The 23,283-nt window shown below is 40.7% G+C and overlaps 1 protein-coding gene across 7 annotated transcripts in view; it reads left to right on the forward strand.

Annotated features, from left to right (window-relative positions):
* Positions 1-23,283, forward strand: part of SORCS1 (sortilin related VPS10 domain containing receptor 1) — a 458,014-nt gene that overhangs the window by 143,721 nt on the left and 291,010 nt on the right. For all 7 annotated transcript variants that reach the window (XM_019725092.3, XM_019725090.3, XM_019725087.3 and 4 more), the window contains exon 2: positions 20,757-20,824. In XM_019725092.3, coding sequence (XP_019580651.3) covers positions 20,757-20,824 — 68 coding nt within the window. The remainder of the gene's footprint in view (positions 1-20,756; positions 20,825-23,283) is intronic.

A 23,283-nucleotide genomic window follows, 5' to 3' on the forward strand; every position in this document is an offset into this window, starting at 1 on the left:
TGTTTTCCTTGATCAGATTTCAGTAATGCACTTGCTTTCTTGTGGTTAAAACATGCAATTCAGCCTCTTATACACAATCTAATCCAAGAATATGTTCTAACTCTCTTAATTATACCTGACCACTTCCAGGTACCAAAATCCTTACATAAATAATTACTATAGTTTGGCTAAGGTAGTCTGATTCTTGGTGACATGGGATTTGGAACTCTACAAAGATGATGGAAGCCAATAGGTTTGAATGGGTTGCTACATCAGAAACTCAAGAACCTTCAATGAATGTTTGGTGCTTGTAACATTCTGAGCTTCTCACAAGAGATGCATGAGAGTTTCAAACCCTAATAGGCACAGAAAAATCAAGCTGCTGGGAATGCATTTGTAAAGAAGGAGGTAACAGGAAGAACAAACAAACAGCAAAACAGTCTCTCAAATGCCCCCTGGTACTGGGATGAGGAACCCTGTCTGTCCCACCTGTCTTCTCTTTAGATAACTAATTGTTTTTTCTCTGAGCACTGCTGTTTTGTATATGCCTCAGTCTAAAATGGGAGGCAGGGAAAGAATTCCCAAAGATGGAAAATCAATTATTCTTTTAAATCCTCTGAGATTATAAGTACCCAAGAGAAGTGATCACATTGTCTGCCTCTCTCCTCTATCTGTTTTGAAAAAAGCACATCGGTTATGTGAGAAAGAGCATCTGCATTTCTATAACCTAAGTTCTTTGCCCAGAGTTAAATGAGCTTCAGAAGGTTGCCCCAGAATTTTGTTTAGAGCCATTGTTCATTAGAAGTGGTGTATATAGTGTCCACAGCTGTCATCAAATGAAGAGGTTTGTAATCTCCTAAAAAACCCAGGTTCAAGTTCAGCAATCACAATCTCACTAGAATTAATTCAGATTTAATTATTCTCCCAAGTAAAGCCTTTGACAGACTCCTGGCAGCACACGATTATAGCAAATACATTCTTACAAACAGGTTGACATTCCTTTAGCTTCCAGTATTTGGTATATTTCAGCAACATTTGCTTCCCAATTTTCTAATTTATTTTTTAGGGGCAAAGGAAGGATGCTAAGCCTCTTGTACACTTGCAACATAAACATTTTTGAGGATCACTGGATTTCCTGGAAAATAGACTTTTTAAATCTCTCCTCTCTGAATTGTGGTCTTTTGATTGGTTCAAATTCCTTGAAATTTGTTAAGAAATTACAGTGTTCCACCCTATTTTGGGTTTTTTTTTTCGTCATAAATAAATGAAACCTTTAGTTCAAAGTTCAAGGAATCACACTTAAATGAAATAAATTAAAGCTCTTAGGGGAATGAGTGTTGGAGAAGAATGAAGAATTGACCTATTAACAGTTGTAATTCTCCACCTTGAATTATTGACAGTATGTGACATTCTAACCTTACAAATTGCAATCTATAAACAGTTTAGAAAATATGACCTTTGCATTACAATTGGTCTCACAAAGCCTGCAGCTTATTACAAAAAGCTGTCACTAGCATATTTTCCTATAGGCTGCAGAAAAGAGGGAATGCATATAACTGGAGAAATGGATGCTATTTAGACAGAGCTCAGCAAGGCCACTTACAGGTAGAAGTGATGGATGGACAGTGGCAGCAAACTTCTCAGCCAGGGTGAAAGTACTAGAAGTTGGCTTGTCATTGATTTACAGTCACCAAATAGAAAAAACTAATTAACTGGAGTTGGTCGACTTAGCACTTTTTCTCATCCACTTTTGAAACAGACAGAAACTTAGAAATTATAAATAGGACAAAGTAGCTCCAGGGTATTTTTGTCAGTCTTCCTACCTATAATTGTTCTCCAGGATAGAATGTAACTAAAAGTCACTAAACTTTGATTTGAGATGTGTCTTGGTTTTTGCTCTCTGTCATAAATGGTAGAATTAAATGTTTAGAATTCCTTTATGTAGCTTTGGCAAAAAAGTAACTCACGGACACGCGAGTTTTATGTTTATCCCAATATGCCGCACTAGGGTATAACCCGCGGAAATGGTTTGACATATTGGCCCATCATCATATCTGACCTGCTCTTTTTACTTGCTCTGCTTGGTCAGGGCATATCCTGGTTATGTTTTTTAAACATCCCCATTGTATTTGTGATGGAATATACTTAGAGTAATGGAAATTGCACTGAAATCCTGAGAATCTATTACTGGTTCTGCCACCAAATGACAGTGTGTACTTAGGCAATTCATGTAACTTGTCTGGGCTTCAATTTCCCATAATGACAGTGATCACAATAGCTAACATCCATGGGACTACTATGTGCTAGTGCTTTATGCACAATATGTCGGTGAATCCTCATAATAATCTGATGAGGTAGGAGTTCACATCATTGCACACCTCCACGGTAAGGAAACTGAAACTTCCAAAGTTAAGTTACCTCCCACACAGAGTTGGTAGAGCCAGGACAGCAGCCTGGCAATCTGACTCCAGAGCCCAGACATTGAAAGCAGGGCTCACAAACCCAAATACCTGCGAGGGCCGCACGGGCCATGTCAGTGATGGAGAGCATGGAGTTTGCTTCAGCCAATGGAGAGCTCATATCCTGAGAGCAGGAGCTACTGAGACGTCTTTCCAGCTGATTTTGTTGTGTGGGAATATAAGCCGAGTATTGCCAGATCTTCTCTTTATTTTTAAAGAGAAGTGATCATTTCAGCCTGATATGAAAACTCCTGATTTTTAAATGCCGGCAATTGATATGCTTTGTTTTTAAACATGTTAAGGGCCAATGTTGTATAGGACACACAAAACATGATTTGGCATCCCTGTGGCTTGACAGTCATCTACTTAATGATGTACGATTTAAACACTACCACCCTTCTACATTATAAAAAGACAAGTTTGGATAAAATTAGCTCTCTAAGTCCCCTTCAGCACCCAAATTCTGTATAATTCTTTGATTGTCTTAAGTTTCTGGTTTCCGTATGCACATCTTTTCAAATTGCTTTCTTTCAAACTTTTTACGAGAGTTTTTCCCAGACAGCTGACAAAGAAGACCCTATCTTGTCTTGTCCGTTATGCATCTGTTATCCTAATCCTCTTTTTCAAAACCTTAAAATGTTATCTTAGATTCTTCATCATTTTCCCCTACAGTATCCAATTACGCCACTCTTTCCCCTCTGTAATCTTTCTTCGTTTTGTTCTTGTTTATTATTTTTCCATTTCTACTCCCACCTTACTGGTATAAGCCTTCAAAATTTTACACCAGTACATTTAAATAGAGTTTTAAACGCCTTCTTAACTTGAAGCCACTTACTGCTCTCATGCAGGAGTTGGCAAACTACAACCTGAGGGCCAAATTTTGTCCATCATCTGTTTTTGTAAATAAAGGTTTTATGTAGACATATTGTCCATGGCTGCTTTCATGATACAGCTGTGGAATAGAGTAGTTTTCACAAACATTTTGTGGCCCACATGCATAAAACATTCACTATCTTGTTCTTTAAGAAAAAGTTTGATGATACCTGCTAATAATCCACTTCTTATGTAGCTGTCAGATTTAACTTTGTATCTCCAGTATTGTCTGTATCAGCTCTGCTCAGGACCATTAATCACTCTCCATACTTCAGAGGTTTTGCAGCCCATCAGAGACCATCCATAAATGACCCTAGTCTATCTTTCCAGCTATGTTTTTTTCACATCACTGTGATCTCTGATCAGGCTGGTTGAAATGATGAACCACAAATGTATCACGCTCACCCTAACTCTGAACTTTTGAAAATGTGCTATACCATTCTGCTGTATAATTTGCAGCCCATCATGCTTTGAAGTATGATATTCAATGCGCATTTATGATTGAATAAAGCTAATTATTATTGAGAACGTACTATATATCAAGGGTGGCAGTAGGCTTGCACATATAAATAATTTCATTTGTCCCATACTGACATAGTTTTAAACATGCATATCTGTACATTGTATAATTATTCATTGACCATATACTGGGGGTTATTTCATGTCAGGCTTTATCCTAGCAAAAGAAATTGTATAAAAATAATTCAACAGTTAGATCACAATCTAATGAAAGAGACAGGTAAACAAGTAGTAAAAAAGATTTGCTTAGGCCATAGTAGAAGTATAAAATACTAAAGAAGCACAGATGATACAACAGACTCTGCCCAGAGAGGTTGGGATGGCTCCATGGAGGAGAACAGAGTTGAGCTGGGTATTAGAACCTGAGAAAGCCCCAGAGGACTGGAAATTTGTGGTCATTCAAAGAACAGCAAGAAGGTCAGGAATGCAGGATTGCAAGCAGAAATGACAACAGATACCACTAGAAAGCAGATACATACTATATAGAATGGACCTTGGGTATCTTATTGAAGAATAGGAAGTGAATCCTATGGAGGTAAAGGAGCTTTGAGTGTTTCTGAACAAGTGAGTGACAATCAGATTCTACCTATATTGTGAATTTCTAGATAGCAGAAATTACGTTGTCCGTGTCTCTGTCTCCCATGGGGTCTGTGGGCTCTGCCTTGAATACAGTGAGCATTCAATAGAGAGTTGTTCGTTGATTAATTTCTTCCTGCGGGTGAAGCACTTCTGACTGGCTGGTAATCAACAACATTTTGAGTTTTCTCTGAGCTTGATAAAATGCTGACACCAAGATAGCCCCTCCCGTCCCCCCTTACCCCCCAACACAAGGTAGCAAGTATTGTTAAGGTGACAAGAAGTATCAAATTCATTACATTTCTCAGTCCTGTCACTTTCACTCTAGTAGCCAGAAGGGTTGATTGTGGCTTTCAGCAAATTTTTGGCAAAGTTCAAACTATCTAGAAGAAGCTGAAAGTTTATTCTTTCTTAAACCACTTAAAGTAGGATTGGGAAATACTGGATCTCTACACTCCTTGAGGATGACATGCTGTTATTTATTTTTATTTAAGCCAGAGGGAAATGAGATAATTCAGAAACCTTTAATCCAGTTGATAGAAGGGAAAGGTTTTGCTCTTCCTCCATGTGTGTAGACAACAAGCGTTCAGCCTTCCATCCTGTAAGTGACAGGGATTATCAGACTGCACTAATTGTCACAAAGTGCCAGGGGTCATGAAGGATTGCGGCCTCTCAGCTTTGAGTGTCAGACCTCAGGTTATGTTTGTGGCATTGGCTTTAAAGAAAGAAGAAAAGACATTTTGAAACTTGGAATCTGAGATAGTTGAACCCCGTGCAAACTGCTTTGTTTCTTTCCCCAACAAAAACTAGGATGATGATTTCATTCTGAGAACTTCGCCACACTGGGCACTAGAGCTGTTCCACCTCTGACTTGACTGTAAGAAGAGTCCCAGAGTCATTCTGTCTTTCGACCTGAAGCAGGTCCCCTTGCTGTGCGTCAGACACAGACAGATTTGGTAATTAGCAAGGCTGGGAAGGAATAGCACCAGCAGTCTTAGTTGCAGACTGGAACTGGTTTCAGTTTCTGGTCTCCAGGGCCAATTTATCTAGGAAGACTAGTGTCTAGGTCATCTTGCACCCCTGCCGGTTCCTTTCTCCTGCCTCCCTGCTCTCATTCCTTCTCTACTCTCACTGAGCTGTACCACATAATATGCACCCTCTCTACCTAAACATCGTGTGGGCTTCACACTTGTATTCCTCTGCTCCCACACTGACTTCTTGTAAGGAATGTCCTTCCCCTTTTTTCTAGCCACTCGGCTAAACCAAGCTCTAGCTGTAATAAGACCACCTCTATGAAATCTTTCCAGATTCCCATCCTCCTACTAGACAAGTGTTCATAGCATTTTTTCTGCACCACTATCATAATATTTACCACATTGTATAAAGTACTCTGAAGATAGTGATCAACTCAAAGCCGTAGAACTCATTGTTTTGTTTCAGCGGCATATCCTGAACTCTCAGGCTCTGTGCTGGGCCCACGGTCATTGCAATGATATTAAAATAAGAAGAGCGTGCACTGTGCTAGTCATACTAGCAGATGCACTAGCACAAGCCGGTGCGCATTTGAACTTCGTGACTAGAGAGAAGGGTCTGGATACTGAGTCTCACTCTAACCTAGCCACCTCCAGATCCACAGAAAATCCCGTCATGCAAGGACATCACCTTTATCTTCGTTGTGCGTGCCTCCCTGCCAGGCACTGCCATTCAATAATTCTGCCAAGTGGTATCTGTTCCTCGAGACAGAGTGCTAAACAGTGATTTATTGCTTGAATACACATTGCTTTCATGGAAGTAATTTGTTTAAAACAACAGTAAAGCTCTAAATAAATTATTCATTCCATGCTAATTCTTCATTTTTATGTGCTGTAGTAAGCGTCAAAATAAGCAGCCTGTGGGGCATTTTATTTTTGCCACATTAATCCTGGACAGTTTAAAGGAGAAAAAAAAAGGAAGAAATCTAAAGAAGAGGTTCCATTTTCAACAAAATAGATCTCTTTTTTTCTAGAGCCTCCTGCAGCAACCAGGGAGAGAGCTCCGGCCAGTGTCCTTCCCCTCCCCCAGTCGCTCTGAGTCACATACTTACTGAAGCCCCCCTGCTGGCCCTGTGGCCCCATCACACTCCTGTTCAAAACTGGGAACAGTGTAGTTCCTTTTCTCTGAAGGGAGAGATTCATAATGGTCAGTCCCCATCCAGAGGCCAGGAATCAGGTTCTTTCCTGGGAGATTGGCATTTCCTAAGGCATACAGGGTGCTGGGTTTCTCAATTTCACTGGTGTCTTGATTTAGGATTAAAGGAATAAAAAATGAGGGAAGCAGCAGTGACAGACTTATCCACTTTTTAACTGATTTTCCGCACGGAATAGAGATATTATTCCTTTCTAGCCTTCTTTATCCTTCTTTATTGAAGCTCCGTTTCCTGTGTTCTGTTAGGGACACGTAAGGGGCTTTGAATTTATAAGTCCTCTGTTAGCAGAGGAACAGATAGATGGTCTTGTAGATTCTTGGGAAGTTTCTCTCCTCTTTTCTGAACTTGACTCCTCCATGTTTTATACCTGCTGATGGGCAAGGAGAGATGTGCTTCTCTGCCTGTGGAACCCCACCGAAGATCTCAGTGAGTAGGATGCAAAGGTGACCCTTCAGCTCAGGGTGGTGGAAGAGCTAACTCAGTCCATCCTTCAAGGCGTCAGCTCCAGATTAGAAGCCAAAGAGATATAAGCTTAACTGTGACCTGAGTACCAGCCCATCCCATTTCCTAAGTGAGAATAACACAAACCACCTTGCCGGGATTGTGAAGTGAATTAAATGACATATTGTTTATAAAGCACCTGCCTCGCAGTAAGAACTTGAAAAGGTCCCCATTTACTTCTAGCTATGGATTGCTCCTTTCTCTTTGTTCCTACAGTACTTACTATCGAAAGCATTCATTTCTAACCATCCAGATGTACAAGAGTCTCTCCCCAGCTCTAATGTGGAATGAGGACAAGTATCTGTTTCTTGTTTTTGCATCCTCAATAGTACTTAGAAGAACAAATACACACTGTGGTCAGTGCCTAGAAAAGCAGTTAGATAGTAGATAGACAGGTAGGAAGATGATAGATAGATAGATAGATAGATAGATAGATAGATAGATAGATAGATAGAGATAGAAACAATAGGTAGACAGAGCCTAGCATCAGGCTGATTAAAAGCAAGAAGTATAATCTTTGAAACTCTTTAAAGCTCTGTCGCCCCGTCTCCAAAAAGGCGGTTTAGCATGGTGGTTAAGTACCTGAGCTCTGGGCTCAGTTTATGTGGATTCAGATCCCAACTTTCCTACTTATGTGCTAGGGATCTTGGGCAAATTCCTTAAACTTTCTAATCTGCTATTTGAAAATGCAACCCCCCCCCCCCCCCCCACACACACACACAAAAAAAAATAGAGTGAAAGCAAGAAAAGAAGTATTGTCCTCATTGGATAGTTAAGAATATATATAGATTGTGATATTCAAAATGCTTAGCACAGTGACAAAAGTTTTTAAAGTAAATTGGTGATAATAATCCAGTTAGAAAAGGGATTTCTAATTTTATCAATTCCATTTAATATGAAAAGGGGAAAAATCAAACAAATTGACTAAAGTCATATGCGGATTTAAAATGGGCTCTGTACCCAGAATCCAGCCCTCTCGACTTCTAGCTCTGAACCCCCACTCTGCCTCCCATACAGACTCTATTTGGCTATGGCCTCATTGTACAGAGGAAGTGATATTCAAGGTCTCATAGGAAATAGGTGGAAGACTGATTTCAGATCTGTACCCTGAGGTACTTACATTTTTCTAGGGCTGTCCATTCATAAGTAGAAAAAACTCAAATAATGGGAAGTAGATCTCTGCGATGTCCTGGCCAGCCTTCAGGTGTGTCTCACAGGTGTGTGCACGAAAGCTTACACTTCTGAGTGAAAGGACGGAAAAATTCATAAACCTTTGGATTGGATCATAGACATGTTTTACAACTACTCAGCCTTCCCCAAATAGATTCACAGCATTGAATTATCTGGAACATTTAATACTTTAATCAGCCTAAACTTCCAAGCAGAAATCCAGTGTTTACAATATCATCCCTAAAACTGGAATTTGGTTAAACAGCAATGATCCTGTGCTATAGTTACTCAGGAGAGTGTGATCCTACTCTGCTCTATCCAGTTGCTACAATAATTGCTCATGTAAGTGGAACATGTTGTTTATGCCTGGAAAAGTCTATCACCAATATAACTAGTCAGACCATCATCAGATATTGAAGTTCTTTAGGTCAGCAAGAGAACATTATGTATACGTTTGCATGGAGTTGTGAGAATAAAGGGGGCATTGGTATGACAGTGATTGGAATGTAAGTGCAGGAGCCATATCATACTTGACCTTGTAGTCCGTATTATGAAATGTAAACTTTAAGATCAATGAGAGGCCACAGAAATGTTTAAGGAGTGGGCAAAGATGACAAGATTGCTATTAAACAAAGATTTCAGGGGTAGCAGTGTACAGGGTGACTTGAGGGGAAGCAAGATGAAATGCTGACAGTTGTCAGAGGCATTGCAGTCTTCTAGCCGAGAGCTGATGCAGACCAGACAGGTTCAGGTGAAGGGAGATGAGAGAAGTATATGGGACTTAGTGACTGGTTAGATTTGAGGAGAAGAGAGGGGGATAGGGTCAAGGAAGAATCAGAGCTCTAGCTTGAGCATGGCAGTAGCATTTTCTAAGCCTGGCAACACTGAAGATAGAGTAGAGTGAGGTATGCAGCATCGGATGCTGTTTTAATGGGAAAAGACCTACAAAATGTAGTGCAAACATGGAGAAGACTGGTGCTCAAAGACATACATTGGCTTCCTCAGTGTCACAGTGGGTTAGCAGCAGAGCGCAGGCTCAGGTCCATATCTCCTGACTGATAGCCTAGATCTGTTGAAATGGATTTGTCTATTTGGAAGGTTTAATGAGCGTGTAATATGAAATCCCACACCAAGGTGGATTTACAGTGAAGCTAATGAACCTTAAGTTTCAGAGCCTTCATAGGCGTGGGCTCCTGTGATGTCTGGGAGTTTGGGGAAGTTATAGATTGTTCCAGGTGAGGAGAGGAAGCCAGGTTGCAATCAGACAGCATTTCTATTATGTCATACCAAAGTGCCTGGAGGTATCTCAGAAGAAAAGTGTGTGTATCTTTAAGGCCTTGGTAATTTATTATGATCTAATTTTGCATTCTAATAACTATTCACTTTCGAACCTCATTTTGTTCATATTTTTGTGTGGTTTTTCTTAAAGAGAAACCCCCAAATTGTGTAATTCTCACCCTCACAAAACCTGGGTGTATGCCTGATCCTACTCGATCCGGTACTCAGTCTACCTCTTCCAACTCTTGCATCTCAGGACTGGTCAATCCCATGCTTTCTTCTAGGAACTCCTGCTTCATGCACCAAATGAGCACAAGGTTTATTACGATCATTCTTTACTCTCCTAAGCTTCTTATTCAAAAATTGATTCTTCTAAAAGTGTAACCTGCACAATCTGTCAAATGAGGTGGTTGGAGTTAGATGATCTTTCCAGTCCATTCCAATTTTGTGTTAAGTTTTTCTTTTTAAAGAGTGTCAGAATGCTAATTATTTTATAACCACCCACCAGCCATCTAGATGCCATTGCAGAGGATTGGAACTAAGCTCATGTAGAAGCATTTTTGGTTCTGCAATTAAATGATAAGGGGGAAAGAAGAATCACTTAACCGCGATAGGAGTTTTTTCTCCAACAGAAATCTTTATTTTTATTAATGCCTTTTACTTGGGGATTTCAAGATGTCATTTAAATTTCACTTTTAAGCCAGTTATTTTATAATAACTTTTGAATTTTCTTTGAGGCAAATTGTGTACCATCAAACCTTAGCAATCAGACTAGGTAAACAAAAGATCTACTAATAGAGAAGTCAGTTGTGATTGTTTATTTTTCAAGAGAGTTAAATGTTTCTGTTCCTCCCTGGTCTGTCCACCTTAAGACATTCCCACAGTAAAGGGAAATATTTGAATTTAGCTTATTGACTATCTCTGGTATTTTATTCTTGTTGCTTTGTTAGTCGTTCCATTTGGGGTATCATATATATATATATATATATATATATATATATATATATATATATATATATATACACACACACACACACGCATATATATTCACATTCTTTTCATTTTTTTTTATTCTGACACTTGGATCACCATACTATGCATATTTTTATTCATTAGTTTCTTGCAAGTATGGTGTGTTAACCTTGAAAAATAATATTTAAAAAAAATTGTGTTAACCTCTTCAGACCTATGAATAACAGCATAAAAACCAAGATGGAGAAGTGGAAAGGGAAAGACTTGTTTCATTTCTTTGTATTGAAGCTTCATATAAGGAAGCATGTGAACAGAGGGGCCCCTCATCATCCACACGCAGTCTGCTGCTTGATGGTGTGTTCACTTTGTGTGTGGGTTCTCACGTAGGAAGAGTCTTCATATTTAGAGAGTGTCTATAATTCAGACCGATGGTGATTGGAGAGCTTGGAGAGCTCCCTGTCTCAGATCTGTGCATCAGGGAAGTTGAAAGGGAATTTCTCCATTCCTCACATCCCTCTCTCTCTCCTATCAAACTTGAATGGCACCCCTTTTACTTAAGCATATGGAAGATTTCCTCTCTTTGCTTTCTAGATTTCCAGAGAGAAAATAAGGCAAGAAGTATTTTATTGTTTTACAACTCTGAATTAACAATTCTTTGTGTTGCCTGTGTTTCTATAACTAAGTATCAGGTGACCTAATTTGAATAGGGACTGATTTGAAGGAGAATGGTTTGGATATAATCTCCATTCCCTTGTGAGCACTATGGAGGGGACTAAGGAGAACCTGGTGTATAGCTTGTTTCTTTAGCTGTGAAACAGTGTACTTGGAGAGATACTCTCCATGGTTTCCTTGAACTGTAGTTCTCCAAACAACCCATTAATTTGCCCGCTTCTCTGCCTCTACTCCCCACCCTCAGTTGCTTTCATGTCTTGCAGCTTTGGCTTTGGGTCTCCAGGTCTGTTCAATTTTTCTGTTTTACTATCCCTGTATATAGAGGTCTTATCTTGAATATACATTTCCACATATTTTATATAATCATTTTATCATGGTGCTCTTTTAGGATTACATTGGTGCTGACATCTTGCTTTTTTCTGGGGGAAAAAAAAATCATTTAGTTCAGCATCTCCGTACTTTCTCTGGTACAATGCAGAGGATTAAAATAGAGCATCATTTAGGGCAGAGTGATTTAAATAGAGGAGGAAGACTATGAAATGGTCAACATTATCCAGTAGATATGGATATGCATTTTGGAAATTGTCTTCTTTTTTATTATTCAAAAAAGAATGATGCATGGGACTGAAGTGTCGTTAGTCTGGTTTGGCATTGTGAGATTAATAGAATTTTTTTTTTTTTTTTTTTGAGTTGATTGTATCCCTCACCTTGAGGGCTAGCTGAGCAAGTTCTATTTTCAAGATTTGCATCAAAAAGCAACTTAAGTCTAATGGATTTGAGGAGCTTGGATTTGTTTGCTGAATATAATGACCTGGCTCTAGGATTAGAGTATAATAGCCCTTTATTACAAGTATGTCTTTGCTTGTTACTAACAGAAAGAACTTGACTTTCAGCAAACTGCGGGGGAAGAGACCTGAGTTGCCTTGAGTGAGAGGTGCAGTTTTTCTCGTAAGCAAGGAAGCTCCAGGCACAGTGCTCCGCAGATCATGTGCTGGCCTTGGCCTCACATCTTAGCTGCAAATGACCTCTATAGGGAAACAGAGTCAGAAGGAAGACACAGCAAATTTTACTTTAAAAAAAAAGTTCTACTTTCCACAAGGGCTCTTTCAGACACTACAGTTTGCTCTGTGCCTAACTTTGATTAGGTTCTCTGTGTGCCCCTGTTTCTGTCTGCATCACTATTGGCTCTGATGTCTTGTAAGTTCTCCAGGGGCGATGCAGTGGCTGTTTAGCTCACACCGTTTCAGGGTCATGCAGAGGATATTACATAAATAAACATTACAGTGAATTATATGTGGGCTCTTACAAAACAAGAAGGTCATTTGGGAATTCCATACTTGCCAGAGGCAAAAATCTAACTGCTTTCTGGCTGGCTCCACACCCCAAACTCATCCCACTCTTTCTACTGGTTGTTCATTTCAAATTGGGTTTGCATGTGCTGGGTTACCTCTGTCTGATGAGTTCAAATGCACATGTGTGGTTATGTGTGCATGTGCCATCATACCAACTTTTCATCACCCCTCAGGGGCTTCTTAATTCAGTTTAGCAATTATTGATTTCTTTTCCCTTTGATGACCCAAATGGAGCGCTATTACACATTCACTTAAATCTCCCGAAAACGATGATACTATTAAACCACCCTGTTGAAATCTGCACGTAGATGTGTGCACATTCATTGTCAGGAATCCTTGATCTGGGGATAGCCAAGTGCGGTAGTGAGTTCAATGGAAGGACCAGCTCCTAAAGAAAGATTCCATCAAGGTTTAAAAACTGAAAAAAAAAAAAGAAAAATAATGAAAAACGCCATTGGTCTGAGGTCAGTAAAGAGTTTTAAAAAATCACGTTTGTCTGTTATAAGGGAAAAGAAATGTTTCAGGAATGTCTGGAAGAAAGCAGAGAGAGAGAGAAGAAGGATCTCATCTGATGCATACCAGGTCTTCAGTACTTTTGACATGAACGGAAAGTAAGGATCCCTCATTGGTTCTGCGTCTCCTCGAGTAACGGCCCCGCTCCCAATAGGCAGTACACCATGGGGATAGTGGGGCACAGTGGTTAGGAGTCTGTATATAATGTGCTAAACTTGCCCACCACTCACAAGCTGAATAATGTGAGTCACTTAAGTCTCTGTGGGCCTCAATTTCCTCATCAGAAAAAAGAAGTGATAATTACTTGAAATAATGAAATTTGTCTGGCATACAGAGTAGGCATCCAATAAATGCTAGATGTTATTAATAATAGCAACTACTTACATTTGCTTAGTACTTTGACATTTACACAGTTTTCCCACTTCCTATTGTATTTGTTTCCCACAAATCTAGAAGACTAAGGAGAGAGATCACATTATCTCCCCTCCCCCTTTTTTTAAAAAGAGAAGTCTGTTCAGTACTTGACTTATTCGAGGTCACACAATGGCAGACACTACTAGTTGTGACTCAGCAGCCACTCCCCACCTTTTTTTTGTTTTTTGCTGGTGGAGCCCACCTCTTGCCACAGAAAATGCCAAGTGAAAATATCAGCTCTTCCTTTTTCCAGTCTTCATAGCGCCACATGTGGGCATGTGGCTGACTGGCATTGAGATTACAGAGATTTTGCTGGGAGGGCTTTTGGGAAAGAGTTTTCTTTCTCACCTCAAAACCAAACAAAACACAAACATATACTAGAGGCCCTTCTTTTCTTTGCTGGATGTGGCTATGTCTGCATAGGCTGCAAAGAAGTGTTATGAGCACCGTGCAGACACGAGAACAGGTAGCACCACTGTTGACACTGTCAGGAAACATGGCCATCACATGGGTGCTTGATGGCATCGTTTGGCTAAACTAGTCGTGGGACTACATAAACCCTGTACCTCCTACTATATAAGATAGCACATTCCTTATTGTTTGAGTTCCTGTTTGTATTGTTTCTTGCTGCTAAAGGCATTCGAGCAGATATGGTGGCTGAACCACAGCTTCAATTCTGGTTTTCTGATCCCAAAGACTGTTTTTTTCAGCAGAGCGTACTGCCATCCTAATAACGCCCTCCACGAAACAGCCGATTGTATCTCTCTGTTCTGCTATTCTGTGTGTCCCTACTCATAACCTAAGCTTTAGCTAAACCTGAGGAATTGCTCTCTTCTGACCGGCTCTGTGAGCTTTCACACCCATGCATCTCTATCCTCATAGTTCCTTCCCTTCGAATACCATCTCTGTGGTCTTTCATCTCCATCACAATCACACATGTCCTCTGGGATTTGTCTTGAATGCCTCCTTTTATATGAACCTATTCCTGATTATACTGTTCCTTCTTGCTCTCTAAAAGATATGAACACTTTATCTCCTGTTGCATCCCTTTTTTTCACCTGATTTTGTAACCGTCTGTGTACAACTGTGCCTCTCCACCATGAGCTTCCAGGGTCGGTACCAAATCTCGTTCTCCTTTTGTGTCCTCACAGCACAACCTAGTCCTCACAGCAGGGAGATTTTTTATCCCTGCTTCTTAACAAGGCTTAGAAAATGTTTATTGAATTAAGTGTGTAGAATTTTACAGCGGAAAAATCTTTCTTCTGAACTAAGCTCTCATTTTCTGGGAATTATAGAATGCTCTTATTCTTGGATTCATGACCCTCCTAGGATTCAGGAGATCAGTGATATCATTAAAGTTATAGTCATTGTTTTATGTGCATAGCTTTTATTAGATCAGATTCTTAAAGACTGTACGACTCCTCAAAAGAATAAGAACCTCTGTTTAAGTTGGAAAGTTGAATAAATGCTTACTGAGCCCAAGACTCAATCTGGAACATTCATATTTTTAGGAAAACTACTGTTGTGGGTTTGCTTCTTTTCCTTAAATCTGGAGTGCAAAGAGAACAAAACAAATTTCTGGCTCTTGGAAAGCCCCCCCCCCCATTTTGTTTTATCTAGCTCTTCAATCCCCTTGAAAGGTTGTTCTAAATCTCTCCAGACCCCTTATCATTCTCTGTTCCTCCTACCCACATCCGTAAAAACGTCCAGCCTAATGGACTCTGGCAAGCTGCAGTAAGCAGGGAGCCGGCCATTCAAGGTTGGGCCATGAGGAAACACCAGGGCCTGCTGGAAGCTGGTGGGCGAAGGGTGGAGGTAGCCAGCTTCGGCCCCTGCCCCTACTTGCTGGCATTTTAATGCCAGGCTGTAGTCCACCCCAGGGAGCGGAATTATGAACGGTAGCATGTTGAGCTCTGTGGAGTCTTCCCATGCGTTACAAGGACAGAAACAGCCGCCCCAGCCAGCCCTGAATCACTAATGACTGAGAGCAATACAAAAGGAAATGTCTTGTTTTATAGACTAAGACTCCTTTCACCCTCTTCATTATTCAGGATTTGGAACTACAGGCCGTTAGGAATGAAAGAGACGTTAGGATCTTGTAGCCGAGTGTCCATTGCCAAGAAGCCCAAGGCCACTCTTTTGTTTCCCTGAGATTAGATTCTGCTTCCACAATTGGACACAGAGAGTGGGGAAAAAAAGACTGCAAATCACCAACAATTGAAAAAATGAAAAAAGAGGAAACATGCCCTACTTTTCTAAGATTTCCCTTAAATGAAGGTGAGATAAGCAGGAGCCAGACCAAGTGTCCTGGTGGAACTCAAATCTCCCTAAATGTCCATTCCTTCTCCCAGACTACCCTAAATTCATAGTTTAAGGATAGTCCATTTGCTGGGCAAACAGCTTCTTCAACGAAGATTCTCATTAACCCTTTGCTTCCAACCAAATTGCTACTCCTAAGCAAAAGAATTAGGAGAGACCCTTCACAGGGAAGCATGTGCATTCCTTTCCTTAAGGGGTGAAGGGAGTGGGAGATACATTGACCTCCCAATCTTCCATGCTGCCCCCCTTCCTCTGGGGTGCATGCTTTAAGTTATCATGAAAAGGGTCAAGACACTGTTTTTTCCTTATGAAAATGAAAGAATTCCTGTGCTGTTACTTGAGAAATATGGAAGACATTTCGGTTCTCTACAGTCTAGTAATTAATACAGATGTTTTCAAAAGTATACTGTGTAGAATCAGAGTAATAGGAAGGTGTTTTAGGGCTTCCTTAAATGTTTGGAGTTTGTTTCTAAATTATATTTTTATATTAAAAGAACATGCTGCCACATTCAAACCTGTCACATGTCTAACTACTTGTCATAATGGAGACTGCGAGGTATGAACTTAGTCTGCTGCCATGTTAATTCATTCCAACACAGACCTGGAAATAAGGCTTGGCCTGCCTTTTGATACAATGGAACATTTTTGACTGGCTTTTGTAGTTTTACACCAGAACACTCTTGTTAGTCATCGACAGACTAGTGTCTCTGTTTATCTCTATGAATCCTTTTGTTTTGTAACCGAGTCCAGAAAGAAGTTGTGGTTAGAAGACAGGAAGAGTGGATTGGCATTTCTCCCTCAGGGTTCTCTGTAATGGTTTCTTTGCTTTCTCTTTTTTCAGTCTTATTAAGAAATAATTGACAAATATAATGTATATATTTTAAAGTGTACAACGTGATTTTATATATATATATATGTGTGTGTGTGTGTGTGTGTGTACACACACATTGTGGATGAGTGCCAAGATCAAGATAATTAACATATCGGTCACCTCACATAGCTAACTATTTCTTTTTGGTTTTGGTGGTGGTTTTGGGGTTTTTGCTTGCTTGTGTCTGTTATTTGGTTGAGTATGCTTAACATCTACTCTCAGTACCTTTCAAGTAGACAGTATTGTATTGTTAGCTATAGTCACGTTGCTGTACATTAGATTCTCAGAATTTATTATTTTTATGATTGAAAGTTTGCACCCTTTGACTTACATCTTTCCACTTACCCTTCCTCCAGCCCCTAGCAACCACTATTCTGTTGTGTTTCAACAAAATCGCTTTTTGGTTTTTGTTTAAGATTCCACATATAAGTGATACGTTACAGTATTTGTCTTTCTCTATCTGGCTTATTGCACTAGTAAAATGCCCTCCAGCTTCACCCATCTTGTTGTAAGTGGCAAGATTTCCATCTTTTTTATAGCTGAATAATATTCCATTGTCTATTAAATGTAATGCCACATTTTCTTTGGTGACTGTTTCTAAACACCTGGGCAGAGTTGAGGAGTGAGAGGCTGGAGTTGTTAGAATTATTCAGCAGGAGCTTTTGGAAGACCTTGGGAAAGGGATAATAGTTTGGTGAGCTCAGGTGATGGAAAGTGGATTTGGCACTGGGAAGAACACCTATAATCACTTCCTTTAAGACCCTCCCTCATCCCTGTACACTGTTTCTGGCTCGCACACCCTTTAAGGGATGTTATGAGAATAGCAGCGTGGTGGATGAGCATGTTCTTTAAAGGTATAGACAAAGTAATATTCCCCTCCCCCCCAGATGCTTTGTAAGCAATGGGTATGGCAGGAAAGAGCCAGAGTAAAACAAAGAACAGGTGGCATGTGGTGACAGTGGCTTCTAGACTGATTGGGGGCTACTTAGACATGCCATGTGGAAAGTTCAGAAATAACTGCGTCCTGAAGTCTGGCACAATGTAAGTAGAAGTTGTCAAGCCATAGCTATTTGGATTATAGCTATTTAAAGAAAGTATCCTAAGATTTAGAAAGTAACCCAAAAAGCTGTTACCATACAGTCAACACTTACTGTTTTGAACCAGGGATATTTTGGTACCATATAGTGAAAACAAGATTAGAAAGAAATGAGATGCTGATGGATGTTCTGTGTTGTATCTATGTGTGTTCAGCCAAACAGCGTGCTCTCATTGATTGGATTTATAATTACATGCTATGCACTTGGACTCATAGAATTAACTTTACACATCAAAATTGTTTACTGAATGAATAAAATAGATTACCATTTTTATGTTTAAGTACATATAATATTTCACTTGATTAACAAGTTCCATTGATTTTTTTTTAATTTTGAAAAATAAACAAATATGGTAGACAACAGGACCAAAATAGGTAGGCAATTGCATTTTCCCCTTTTTCTCATCTCATGGTGGTGGTTTTGGCTACGGCCACTTTAACAGGTGCTAATTCTGTTAAATAGTATTGCTAATTAACCAGAACAGAAAATCAAACAAACAACAACAAAGCGGATCTAATATAATGACGCATCACTATCCAGGAGTAAGCTGCTAAATAACACTCATAGACAATAAAGGGAAAATAGAGGGGAAGAGAGATTTCAAATAATCGATTGAAAACAACTAAAAGTTAGTCGTTTCCCCTTCTTTGTTGCTGTGATCATTCTGAAAACAGATTAGATTGATTCAAGTGGCTATGCCTTAAAATGCCATAAAGGACTCCCCTTGTGGTGCAGTATTGATAAAGTGCCTGAGTATATCACTGGCGTTTTCATTTTACTAGCCCAGCAAGAAGAGTCAGGGTATGGATTTCTACCTCACTGCCAGACTGCCCGTAAACTGCTTAAACAATCGCCGTGCGTGTGCGTGAGGGGCTCCACCGTATTACAGGCTGGGTTGAAAGGTTCCTTCTCTGGCGTTCCTCCGAATTCCCTCATCAGATGGCTGGAGACCCAACCTATGACCAGCTGAACTTCATTATTTAGTTTGCTGCCGTATTGTATCAAGAGAGCAACTACCTAGAAATGCTTTATGCCCACACTAGTCCCATTTTCTCGGTGGGGGATTTATAGGCCTATTTGGAAAAATCGCACCGAGATGGAGCAGCAACATCACTCTGTGTCTTCAAACAAACAGCCACCCTGCTGCCACTGATCAGTGTTCCTGGGACGGCGGTGATTGAAATTTAGCACTTAGAGTGACTTAATTGGTGCACGGATCTGTTAAGCATATGCCCCCACCATAGGTATGCCATCTGATGTGCCCTCAGGGTGCCCAGCACCTCACACATGCTCACATTTTGCTAAAGACACAAGTTTTGAACCCATCCTTGAAGGAAGCCTGTGCCATATTTAGGAGGAGAGGGATGGCCTTAGAGCACAGGTTCCCAGAGCTCTGCCCATCGTTGGGTTACCATTGTTCTACATTCCCTTGAACTTGGAAGACACCTAAGGTTGTGGAGTTTCAGTTTGCTTGCTGTGAAAGACGTGTTCAGAATCCGCTCATTGATGCTTGTGCCTTCAGTAAATCAAGCCCTGTGCTAGCAGAGTGGAACTTGGAAGGACTCAGCACTCCTTGGCAGCTTGCTGCCTTGGAATTCAAGGTTAGAATGTTCTGTGCTCACTGTGGCTAGAACTTACCCCTTGGCCCTCATACAAAATCCTGGAAATCGATGTCAACATTTTTCTGCTGAGTTGGAAACAGCAGGACTGGGCCAAATGTTCTAGGTTATGAGTATCAGGAGAGAACTATGAACCGACACAGAGAATGGAGCAGCCCTGTTAGGTTCTTTTCCTTATGTAAGAAAAACAAGTAAGGGGGAAGGACATCACTGGTTAGGAGCACACTGCTCTGTTGAATCTTCCCAAGTGTCCTGGTGTTCATGTACTTCACATAACCAGGTGGACCCTGGTCATCACTGCAGAGACCAAAAGAACCCGCCTTTTCAAGTTGCCACGATGAGTTTCAGTGGGAAGGGGTTCATCAGCTCTCCATCCGCTTAATTTTCTTGAGTGAGCACATCCTGTCCTAACTGGACCACAGACTCCTAGGCTTCCTCTGTATTTATGTTCTTCTCTGGCATCAGGCAAAATCCTGGGCTCCTAATAAATGCTTCCTAAGTGTTTGTTGAAGTCTGAAAATAATGCACCGGATAGTTTGGGTTCCTCTGAGTGAGGGTGAAAGTAGCAATAGGTTAAAATCAAAGAAGGATATACAGTGACATTAACGAAGCTTACGTTTCGGTGTCTCTCAATTGCATAGGTCCCTTTCCAGGACCTGTCCTAAGTTTGAAATCATAATCTTATATCCTGTTTCTATGGAGGGCTCTCAAATTCTCTAAGTTTTAGGACCCCATAAAACATGAATTTGTGCCTCTTAAAATGCTGTTGCTTAGCCCTTGTGACTTCTCCCATCCAATAGCTTCCCCACAAATTGGGAAATCAGAAGAAACTGATAAAGCCAAGCCTGCAGAGGAAAAGAAAGGGAAGGAACTAACAGTTAAGAACCCCATGCTAAACAAGGATAATTTGCATTTATAACCTAATTTCACCCCTCACCGCAACCCTTTCTGGGAGATAGCATATTGAGTTTCAGACAAGCTAAGTCACTTCCCCAGTGTGGTACAGCTTCCAGGGCTGGAGACTGCATCATTGACCTTCCTCTCTCCCAACCATGTGCTCAGGGGTTACCTTGCAGGGTGCATATTTGACAGCACTGCGCATCTTCCCTGAAAGTGTTAAGCCCACCAGGGTAAGAAATGCCTCGACTGACAGGTAATTCTTGCTGTGGGGGCGAGAAAGAGACCTTTGGGGAAGGGATCAGGCTTGAGCTGTTTAATGGAAGGCACGGGTAAACCCTTCCCCAGTCAGTGTAAGTGAACGCTGTAACAATTCATTCAATTATGTTAAGCACCCATTAAAGTAATCCTAAACCCTCCCTTGGGCCATTTCAGCTCTATGAGATTGTAATTGTTTGAGACTAACCATGATTTCTTCTTTTGCCTTCAGGTGATTCTCATTTTGACAAAGCTCTATGACTATAACCTTGGGAGCATCACTGAGAGCTCACTTTGGAGGTATGTAGATCAATTGAGCTAATGATTATTGTTCTTTAATCATGATGCCCACAACTGCTCTCCCCTACCCCGTCTTTCCTGGTGAGGAGGTTTCTGGTTAGCATAGCCTTCTTCCTCTGTTTGCTCTCTATTTCCCATAGCCACGGTCGGGGTTGGTCTCCAGGCAGGCCAGATCCTTGCTTCTTTATAGACTCTTTCTTTTGGTCAAAGATCTTTTCGCTAAACTGTTCATTAGTTTGTCTTTAGGCGTTTGGGTTCTCACAGTTCTCACAGATCTGTGAGCTTAGTGGAGCAGAAAGGAGAGAATGGGGATATCTTTGCAGAGGGGATCAACACCACCTCTAGGTCTGCAGGACCCAGGCAAGCTCCCATGCAACACTCTGTCCTGCAGCTCGCTAGCACACACAGGTGTGCAAACACAGTTATATGCATGCCTTTACCTCTGTGCTTCATCCTATGTCGCCTCACACATATATACATAGACAGTGTAATAAGTACTTTTTCAAATGAATGGTACACATTTTTTAGGGGCACGTTATATCTTTGGATACCAGTACAAAAGAAAGTCCTTAGAAACCCAAGAAACTATTGTCTCCTCCTTTTTTTTCTTGGAGACTTTTTAATCTGTTCTTTTCATTTTAAAAAATCTGTTTTATTGATCTCCTTATAGGCTCTTCTCCACCAGCCTGTGCCATGTGCCCATACCTGAACCAATTTCTGAAGCCCAGGAGAGCACTATCTCTGATTGGTCAGGCTAAGATCACGTGATAATCTTGGGAAAGGATGAAGACAACCCCAGAGATAATATTCAGTAGTTATTGGCTTGGTGTCAAGCCCAGAGTCTATTCTGATTCGTCAGTGCCCTCGTCATAACAATGGCTAACTGTGTTGAATATCACTTCTGATCAGCTACCTCTATCACACACACACACACACACACACACACACACACACACACACAAGCATGCATGACTAAGTGGGTGTGGCTATACTAATGACAGAAAAGGGAGTAGTCTTTGAACAGACAACACCTAGTGGGTGTCCACTGCATCAGATCAATGAGGATTCCATCACCTGTCAGTTCACATGACTAGGAGAGGCTGACCACCAGCTCTCAGCACTAAGGTCTAGCGAGAAAGACTAGTCACCCCATTTGTGTAAGTTTCCGTCCCTGATACAGTCAGTGTTGAGTGGGAAGGGATGGTTGATTTACACAGTAGCAATTTGGTTGCAGGGCCTGCCCTTACAGAGGGATGCCATTGCCATGCAAGAGAAGGATCATGGAAGGAATATATACCACGGCAGGAATCTACCATACCTTACGAAGCGATTGTTCATGAAATTTCTTTTTTACCTGATGTCTGGTTTTCATTAGGCTTGACACTATGTACAGGAAGTCCCAAATAAATTGTTCTGTGCTTTAGGAGAGCCCTAGCAGACCTAGAGAAAGGATCGATCCTTTTATTTGTTCTCAGACATTTAAGTTATTGAACTCCTCCCCCAACTAAGAGGTCAAGTCTGCAGAGTTATATCACAAGAAAACTTTGTAACTGAATTAAAGTGTAGGAAATTTGGTAGGGACCTCAAAAAGTACAGTTCTTTAATGCATTAAGGGCCTGACACCTGCTGTATTGTTTAAATTCGGTCCCTGTTCATCAGAATCGCAGTGAGTCTGAGGAAGCTTATGCTTCGTTGATAGATTTCTCTAATGTATGCACATATATGAAAGTAAAAGCCACCTTTTATTCTGCACTGCGCCTGCCATGTAAAGTGCAGTCGGCCTATTAGAAAATTAGAAGATACGCAATCCTGTCTCAGTGGGACAGGCTTTTAGTGCCTCTCACTTTAATCCTGAGCATGGGAAGGGTGTGCTGGGGGCCATGAGGAGCGGCTTGTCCCAACCGCTGAAGCTCATGGTCCGCAGGCCACTTCTTTCTGATGGGGCATTGTCACTCATGCCCCAGTAGAGGAGGAATGTACTTTGCTGATCTTAAGGGAGGGGGTTATTGAAGTCAAAATGACATCACATTCCAGTGGTATCAGGCCTCCCTTCTGAGGGAGATGCCTCCAGGAGCTTAAGCTTGGAAAGTGTGGCAAGAATGACTTCTCATCTTAGTATCAGTTTCACTGGAGGAGATATATATATTATACACACACACACACACACACACACACACACACACACACACAAGATATATATATATATATCTGGACAGAGAGAGAGAGAGAGAGCCCAAAAAATGTATACACATTTTAAGAAAGGAAAAAACTGTATTAAAATTGTAATAATATATACCAATAACAAAAGATAAATACAAGTCATGTGTATACATTTTTTGACACCTCCGATATGGATGTATATATATGTATATACACATATACATAAACATGTGTATACCTACATATGTACATATGCATACACATATCATATACACACACATATTTACTTTTCTAATACA

The sequence above is a fragment of the Rhinolophus sinicus genome, chromosome 15 (genome assembly GCF_057876585.1).
Source record: "Rhinolophus sinicus isolate RSI-liver-muscle chromosome 15, RSI-T2T, whole genome shotgun sequence".
Lineage (NCBI taxonomy): Eukaryota > Metazoa > Chordata > Mammalia > Chiroptera > Rhinolophidae > Rhinolophus > Rhinolophus sinicus.